Here is a 9983-nt window from a genome sequence, read left to right as displayed (position 1 = left end):
GGTTCTGCGACATAAAAATCAATTTGATACTACCAAATGTGCATAAGAAATATATTATCAATTTTTATTGTATTTTTGGTTCGCTGTTTTTGCGATAATGGCTTACTCATAAAAGATTGATATATGCTGTCGAGGACTTTGTAGTAAGTTAGGTAAGATAAACATTTCTCTTTTACATTATATACGTGTAAGCTCTACAGTTTTTGCAGCGTATGACAGAATAGCACGTAGATGGCAGATTTTTTTCCGACTTACGTGACAATTATCGTTATATTTTGGACAATTCACACTGTAGCGACATCTATCACGCGACATGTAAAATTAGAGAAAACTAACGTATCCTATCGCGCTATCAAAGTGATTGAGTATATATACAAGAACCTGATAACAACCATCGGGGCGATAGGCCACCAGACACAAAACCGTCTGATCGGAGGATTCTCCCTTTCCAATGACGGACGAGAGACTCAATACCATGTTTCTCACGCACCCCTCAAACATACTATCTTTAAAAATTATAGCCTATGTGTTATTCTAATAAATAAGCTATATTATTGTAAGCTTTCATTAAAATCCATTCGGTAGTTTTTGCGTGAAAGAGGAACAAACATCCATACATACAAACTTTCGCGTTTATAATATTAGTAGGATTTCTAAATCGATCTTTCCTCGTCACTCCACACATCCATCTTAGCATTCTCATCTCGGCTGTGTGCACTCTTTTTTCATCCCTCACTTTCACTTATGACATGACATGACGTATGGACCTTTGGGTGGACGCATAAAAGCATATTTTTCTACTAGGTGCTTCAAAAAAGGAGAACCGTAAACATAAGTATGTACTTTAATGTAAAAATATCCTGTGGAAATTCATATTTAACGTAAAACATGAGATTTGTTATTGTAAATTTTGCAGTAAAGCAACTTTATAGATTATGCTCTATTTTGAAATAAAGCATTGCTATGCATTATATGTATATTACGGTTTGCTCTTTACACATGTAATGTATAAAAGTATTAAAAGTTCGAAATAATTTTTTTCTTCAGAAATTCAAAACAATGTAGGCGTATAAATCACATGTATCGATCGATATAAGTGTCCATAAAACTATTCTTTACTAGCTGAACGTTCATCAGTTCGCCAGAACTTCGTATTGTCTTATTTTTTTTCCTAAATATAATAATTAAAAAATAATATCTAATATATAAAATTCTCGTATCGCGGTGTTTGTAGTTAAACTCCTCCGAAATGGCTTGACCGATTCTCATGAAATTTTGTGTGCATATCGGGTAGGTCTGAGAATCGAACATCTATATTTCATTCCTTTAAATTATAAGGGGGGGGAGGAGAAGGTTAGTACAATTTATGACAAAACAACTTTTGCGGGGTCACCTAGTATATATATATATATATATATATATATATATATATATATATATATATATATATATATATATATCAAAAAAATTATAGCCAATCTTTCAAATTGGATCAAACTGCACACGGTGTGCAAATTTGATTAAAATCGGTTGAGTAGTTTAGGTGTCCATCGCGGACAAACAACGTGACGCGTAATTTATATACCTATATTAAGATATATCCTTCATATTCGTTTATTTCTTGGGTATGTTGGTGGTATTCTAAGAGATTAATTGAGTAGGTAATAAATAACAAACATTCTTTTAAAGAACTTTAATTAGGTCTATAGTTTGTTTTATGTATAAGAACTTTGTCGCTGGAGCAAATATGTTATAATTGTATTAAAATGTATATGTAACATGTTGTAACTGTTGATAGGAATGTATAATTCATACCCACATATTAAAGGAGTCACAACATTGTTGCCGTAGGCTAAAAACAAAACTCTTAGGTAAAGAAAAAAAACTATGAATAGTGTTTATTAAATACTTGACCGTAACTGGAAGCTTTATTATGAGATAGCATATCAGTTTACATCGAATTTCTACCGGTTTGCGGTCACTTTTGACTCGTCTTCGTAGCTCCTGGCGGTTGCGTAGCAATTTTTGCTAACTTCGATTTTGCCACGGTGTGTTTTGTCACTGGCGTTTCGTATTCCATCAAAGCAACAAGTTCGTAGTAACTCGTAATTAATACGAAACTAGTGATAATTATTGTTAATATTAAAATATAAAAGAACTAGCGGACCCGGCAGACGTTGTCCTGCCCGGAAAACAGCTACAAAATTTACTTACATACCGATAGCAGCGCCACCTACCAGGTCCAATTGAGAAAAAAACTACCCTATCTCCCAAGTTGGACCAAATTACAGATGCTTACAAATTTGATAAAAATTGGTTCCGTAGTTTCGGAGTTACATACTGATAGCAGCGCCACCTATCGGGTCCAATTGAGATAAAAACTATCCCATCTCCCAAGTTGGACCAAATTACAGATGCTTATAAAATTTGATAAAAATTAGTTCAGAAGTTTCGGAGGTGGTACAATACTTACTGTGAACAAAAAGATGGTAAGTAATAAAATAAATAACAAGTACAATCGTTTCAAATTGAAACAGTAAGCCGGTAAGCATCAAAATTTTTAATGGGTTTTCCGTTCGGATTGCTTACTATAATAAAGTTTAAATTAAATATTTGAATCTATCAGTTATCCGTGATTTTTTTCCTATATTATATTATTTAACTACCACCTTGTTTAATAGAATTTGCTTACATATATGGAAAATCAAGAAATAATCTTAAATACTGGGTCTGTATCTGGCGATAAGAGTATCGCATAAACAGTCCCGTGGCTAATAGTAGTACTACGAGTGGCACCTCTGGAAGCTCGTCATCGTCATCTTCTAATAATAAGCGAAAGCGCTCGCGCGTAAATCGACCTAAGAAGGGTATACGGGAACGGCAATTTGAGATGAACTATTACGCCAAAGTGATGGTATATAAGGAGAAGAAATACAGACTAGTATAATGATTAATTTTTTGAAATTAAAATTTTATTTTATATAATAATTTAATTATATTATGGCAATATGTACATAGCTGTAATTATTACTTAATCACTTATTAGAAAATCAACTTTAATCAAGTAACAGCACAAATGTCTAAAATTGTTCAAAAAATGAAAGGGCAAGATAATTTGAATGTAGCTCCAATATCTCCAAGCTTTCTTTCCCCCTTATTTCTGGTTCCATAAGCAGACGGATCTGTTCGACCAATATTCAATTTGAAACGACTGAACGACTTTATAATCACCGAGCCATTCAACCTGATAAACATGTATCGTGTGCCTGATTTCTTACAACGTCGAGATTGGATGTGCAAAGTCGATCTTTCCCAGGCACATTTCCATGTGAATCACACTGACCTCCTACGTTTAGTGTATAATCAAGAAGTTTTAAGAGATGACATGCCTACCGTTCGGGCTAAGCACAGCACCCAAAACCATTTTCGATCCTCACAAATTAGGTCGCTCAGACATTACGAGAAAGGTACAGCATATATAGGTTATAGTACTTTACAATCGTGCGTAACAGACAGTAAAGCTATTACAGAGATTGGTTTGGCAAGTAAAATTTAAAAAATGCATACTTTAGCGTGTAAAAAGTCTGGTTTATCTGGGTATATTCTGGAGACCGTTGAAAAATTTGGAATCCCTTTCGAAAGACAACATTATCTTAATACTCCAAAACATAAAATGTCATCAGAAACAAGAAAATTTCTATAAAGGTTCTTCAAAGAATCGTTGGAATGTTGAGTTACAGGCTAGATACTGCAGGAGTATTTATTTGTTACTGTTATGGTTTAGCAAAATTTGCTTCACGTAATAGAAAGCTTGATTAAAATCTTACGTAAAGAAGCCAATATCATTGCTACACCTGGAAGTGTTCGATCTGCAGTCGTTTCTAAATTTGGCTAGAAAATCGTTCTTAAAGGAAATTCTGGCTCGTGGAAACTGAAGATCAGGTTAGAAAATTCTACAGGCGTAAAGTAATCAATAACAACTCGACTAATGATGTTACAAACTTATTCATACCAATAAGTGATTAAGTAATAATTACAGCTATGTACTCGTGTATGTTTCCATAATATGATTAAATTACTTATTATATGAAATAAAATTTTAATTTCAATAAATTAATCACTATACTAATGTCTTTATTTCTTCTCCTTATATCCATCACATTGGCGTTAAAAGTTGCATATACAAAAGAAAGTGACGTTACCATTCGATATCAAATAGGTCTTATGATAAAGCTTCCAGTTACGGTCAAGTACTTCATCACTTCAGCCTATTACAGTCCACTGCTGGACATAGGCCTCCACAAGTTAGCGTCAAAAATGTCGTGAACTCAAGTGTGTTGCCCATAGTCACCACTCTGGGCAGGAGGGTTCGTGGCCGTAAGGGCTGGCTTTTTCACACCAAAGACGCTGCTGCTCGTCTTCGGCCTGTGTATTTTAAATCCAGCAGTTGGATGGTTATCCCGCTATCGGTCTTCTTTTTAAGTGTAAGTAGAACTGTGTTATCCCTTAGTCGCTTCTTATGACACCCATGGGAAGATAGGGGGTAACTACCCCCTATACTTTACTGCCGTAACTACACAGCGAAATCAAGTACTTAATAGCAGCGTTTTACCTTTTAAACCACCCCCTATACTTTACTGCCGTAACTACACAGTGAAATCAAGTACTTAATAGCAGCGTAAACCTATAGTTAGCTTTCAGTGCATTTCTGCTTGGTGAGAAAGAGCCAAAGATAAAACATGGCGTGGCAAAATCGAAGTTGGCAAAATTGCTACGCAGCCGCCAGGTGGGGCCACGGAGACGATTCGAAAGTGACCGGAAACTGGTAGAAATTCGACGGAAACGGATATGCTATCTCATAATAAGGCTTCCAGTATAGGTAAGTATTTAATATGCGTTTTTAAACGACTTCAAAAAAGGAAAAGATTACTCAATTCGACCGTATACATATATATATATATATATATGTTCGGGGATAACTTCGTCGTTTATGAACTGATTTTGTTAGATATCCTCAGTTGTACCATGATAAGGAAACTAGGATCTGATGATGGGATCACAGAGAAATCGAGGGAAGCCCTCGAAAATCCGCATAACTTTTTACTGGGTGTACCGATTTTAATGATTTTTACAACTTTTGGAGTAATCTTTGATAATGCGTATTTACTTGACTATTTTTTCGCCTACCTTCGTTGTATCACTTGTCGAAGTTATTGAAGTCGTTTTTTTTTTTCGTTTGCCAGCAAACACAATTATATTTCAGGTAAAACGCTACTAAACCTGTAACGCTGTAAGTACCTACATAATACGTAATGTGTATGTTGTATGAATATGTGTATTACATATTATTACTGTTACAACATTGCAAGCATTTTAATCGTGTTTATTACGAATGACACACGTACATAATGAATACAGCTATAACAAAGTTGCTGTAGCGACAAAGCTCTTCAATGAAGGGAAAAACTTCAATTATATCACTAATCGTGCTTATTATCCGGTTGCGTGACTTCATCCGGGCTGTAAACGGGCCCGTCTTGCAGAATGTGTACCGGTGGTCTGACAACGGGGTCAATGTCCTTCATCGCCTCAATCAGCTCAGCTGTTGTCTTGTACGAGGATATTGTGTGCTTTACGAAATCTCTGGAATGCGGAATCTCTGAATTACCTATATTTATATTTAATTGTGATTAAGTTAGTTTTTTTTTTATAACATACACATTACACACACGGTCGTCTGTTCTTATAGTAAGCAACTTAATGCTTCAGTTATAGATAACAGCCGGCTAATATAGCAAAATACTTTTTTTGATAAATGTACATAGAAATATTACATACACATATAAATACAAATATTATACCCAGATTCAGACGGAAATCGAGCCCGCAACCCGCGGAGCAGAAAGCAGGGTCATTACAAACTGCGCCAACGAGGTAAGTAGAATAAATGTTTTTTTTTTCAATCCCTCAATCCCGTGTATTTGAATGCTCAAAGAAATTTCGTTTTTTTTTTACGATTTATATGTCCACTAAGTTTATAATACTTTAATAAATATTTGAAATACCGATTGCATTATAATTTACTATATTTTACTTGAATATAATTGGCGACAAAAACTACGAAAGAACTTTATGACACAAACTCAAAGGATTTAAAACGAATATGTTTTTTTATTAGGACACGATTCTACAGATCGTGACTTAATAAAAAAACCTGATATTGATACTACTTATTCTTGTTCTTAGCGTAATAATAATAATTTTGTTATTAGGTTTGATAGCTATTTACTTAGAGTGAATGTTACGCCGCGTTGGCGCAACGGTTACAGCCATGGATTGTACCTGTTGCGCTAGCGGTTGCGGGTTCGATCCCCGCACATGACGAACATTTGTATTGGTCATACAGGTGTTTGCCGTGGTCTGGGTCTTTGTGCAATCCTTGTGGGTTTCCCGTACACCCGTGGTCAACGTGCCTCGGAGAGCACGTTAAGCCGTCGGTCCCGGTTGTTATCATGTACACCTGATAGCAATCGTTACTCATAGTAGGGAATATATCCGCCAACCCGCATTGGAGCAGCGTGGTGGATTAAGCTCTGATCCTTCTCCTACATGGGGAAAGAGGCCTATGCCCAATAGTGGGATATTACAGGCTGAAGCGGAATGTTTTTTATCAAAAAGATCTGTACCTAAAATAAAAAGCCTTGATAAAAACAGCTGGTTGGTATTCGTGTCCGCAGCGTTCTGGTCCGAAACTCATGACTCCCATCAGACGATTATGTTGCACGGCAGGCGCTCCGGCATCAAACTATAATAATAATAATTAAGAACTATTAGGATGGTTGATTAGAAACACTAACTATCAATTTATTATAAACTAGGTTACCCACTGAATATCGTAACGTATAAAGTATAATTTTTCGTCAATGTACATATATTTTTTTTACCGATATCCAAAAAAGGAGGAGGTTCGCAATCCGACTGTATTTTTTATGTATGTTAGTTACCTCAGATCTTTTGACTGGACTCACTGGATGGACCGATTTTGATGATTTCGTTTTTCAAAACATGGTGCCTGTCATGTGTAACCGAATAAATGGGATTATAAATGGGACCAATTGAGATCTGTTAAGTACTTCTTGAGTTATCGCTAATAATGCGTATTTAATTTACTATTTTTTCGTTGACCTACGTTTATACGTTCGTACATTATACCGCATAACTTTTCACTGGGTATACCGATTTTGTCTATTCTTGTTTTCAACAGGCTCCTAATTCGATTGTATTTTTATGTATATGTATGATACCTCCGAACTTTTTATTTGGCGGACCGGAAGAAAACGTGATTAATAATTCATAGTTTATAAGTCTCACCAAGCACGCATCTCGAGTACCATTCCTCAAAGAAGCGCAGAAGAAATCCGGTGTGAACTGAAAGCCGTTGACGAGCTGGTACGCGTCGCTGCAGTAGCTGCGCGTGCGCACCTTGAGACGCGCCGTCATGAGGTCGGGGGTGTGGTCGCGGAATGACGTGTCTGAACCCTAAGTATATTATAAAAAAGAAAGGTAAAGGTACATCAGGTTAGAATGTATAATATAAGAGAGAGAGAAACAAAGTGTTGTAAACACGTACTTTCGACACGTTTTGGTGTGGTTATATAGGCATAGGTATATAGGTATACAGTTTCATGTACTTTATCTTTTACTGAGTAACGGTCGCAGTTTCAGCGTATAAAATAGTTTATAAGTTTTTTTTCTTCTCAATATAGAATATCTAAGGATTTTTTTTTTACAGTTTTTTGGGTCAATATTTCAATTAGGTACAGAACAAAGGAATCAAAAAATATTTTACTTACTCGTGTAGCTCCCCACCCTGTTACAGACACGAAGCTTTGTGCATAGGGCTCTTTCATACCGTCGTATATCCTGATTAGGTTTATATGTTGCTGGAATTCTGTGGTATGAAACGTTAGGTAAACATTATCGTGACTTAGTATTTTTCCACTGTAGTAAAGTATGTTCAAAGAAAGTTCTTTAGGCTGACTTTATAAAAGTCCAATTTTGTGCATCTACAATTAGACATTTTATGTTTACGCGATGATGAGTTATATAAAGTTAGTTATATTCAAATTAATCGAAATTAAATATTTGTTTAATAACTCGTCATTACCCGAATTTAGTATAAGTTAAATGTCAAAAGTACATTTACCGAGATTCTCTGTAAGTTTGAGCAAGGCTATATCGGCGTGTGGTACTGGTTCCTCTTCGAATTTAGGATGTCGGACAGCTCCGGCTACGTCGACCAATGTACCACCCTCGTGGGCGCGCGCGCTGCCGACCCTAACTTTGACGTATTGTCCTAACGTTTTCATTGGGGCAACGTGGAGTACGCTGCAATTACGACGATTTTTAGTAAGTATATTTTGTAAACGGTAGCTTTATCTTATCGCACTCTACTGCTAGACCTAGACATGCCCAGGCTCGGGTCATAACATGACAGTTGTCCACAATCCTTAATCAGCCTTGGCTGGGATCTTGCGTAGATCGTTATACCAGCGGGTCGGATGGCTTGTTAATCATATATGACTCCTTAAAAACGTGAATGAAATCAGCCTTTATAATAGCCACCATAAAATGTCGAATGAACTCAATATGCAGGGTAATTTTTGTATTTTCCTCGACCATGCCGAAATGGTTTTAGATATGTGTGCCAGTAAATATCGGTCTGTTTTTAAATTGTCTTTTATAGCATTTAGTTAAAATACAGTTTGTAAATATGCGTTGTATACAACCGAAGTTGTTCACACGCTGTTCTAGTGTGTTGACTAATCTAATTATAAGTCACAGAGTTCCTTGAAAAATCAATGAGAAAATTTTCATTTCTACTCGTAGCCGAGAACAAGAGAATTTTTATAACATAGGTAAAGGTTGTCCTGATGTGATATTTATATATCTCACAATTCCTTTTAAAACCAATTCAGATTTTTTTAACAGCCGAGTTTAAAAAAACCTAATAGAGCCACGACCATCTGGTACCAACTCACGTGTTTCATTCAACTGTATTCAAATAAAATATATTTATAAGGTCAAAGGTCAAGTGGCAACAAACTTACAAATTAAGACAGTGCGCGGCCGTTAATACCCAATTAACGTCAACGATGGTGCCCGCGCACCACAGTCTACCGTTTATTATGATTGCAGCTATATATGGGTAGTTCTTAGTGTCTGTTGTGTTGCCTCCGCGAATTCGTAAGCTTTCTCCATAGTAACTTGGTTGTAGCTCGTGACGAATTCTTAAAGCTTGTTTTTTTCCACCGTGGTGACTGCGTCGACCATTTTGAGCTACTTGAGGTTCACCAAAGCCTAGGTTCATATTGAATGTCACTTTAAAAGAAAAATAATTTTATGGGATGGTAACAAAAAAATATTTATAGATTCTAATCTAGATAACTCCTCGCTTTGTTGCCTCCACTGGTGACAAGAGGGCTGGTGCATTTTTTGCCCAGAGAATTGGCATAGCGATTAAACGGGGAAATGCTGCCAGCATTCTTGGCACAATTCCACGCGGACATGATTTATACCAAAACTATCTGTAATTTTTTAGTTCTTAAGTTGTGAATTGTAAATATGTATAATGTAATTAATAAAAAAAAAAATTGCGAAAATAAAAATTCTAATAATTTATCTAGATATATTTTAATAACAATTACTGTTAATTGCCTAAATGAACTGTATGAAACTTGACACTGCGAACAAATCCCCACGATTTTTGAAGTGCATTATTGTAATTTTTTACGAAACATGAGTTTAAAAAATAATAATAAGAAATAACTAACGATTATTTATAATATACGAGTATTGATTTGCTGTGTGATTACGTCAGTTAATAATATAGACACGCCTTCTCTTCCCGTGGGTATCGTAAGAGCCGACTAAGGGATAACACAGTTCCACTACCACCTTGGAACTTATAAAGCCGACCGATG

At 35.8% G+C, this 9983-nt stretch overlaps 1 protein-coding gene across 1 annotated transcript; it reads right to left on the bottom strand.

The window, feature by feature from the left end:
• Positions 1–5368: 5368 nt before the first annotated feature.
• LOC123665327 (trypsin-1-like) lies at positions 5369–9370 on the bottom strand. The gene is made up of 6 exons (XM_045599640.1): positions 9111–9370; positions 8207–8388; positions 7854–7951; positions 7372–7539; positions 6687–6805; positions 5369–5643 (listed from the first exon to the last, which is right to left on the bottom strand). Exons 1-6 carry the CDS (start codon positions 9368–9370, stop codon positions 5481–5483), a joined length of 990 nt encoding a protein of 329 aa, XP_045455596.1. The 3' UTR covers positions 5369–5480.
• Positions 9371–9983: the final 613 nt, after the last annotated feature.

The sequence above is a fragment of the Melitaea cinxia genome, chromosome 24 (assembly GCF_905220565.1).
Source record: "Melitaea cinxia chromosome 24, ilMelCinx1.1, whole genome shotgun sequence".
Taxonomy (NCBI): domain Eukaryota; kingdom Metazoa; phylum Arthropoda; class Insecta; order Lepidoptera; family Nymphalidae; genus Melitaea; species Melitaea cinxia.
This window is presented reverse-complemented; position numbering and strand designations above follow the sequence as displayed.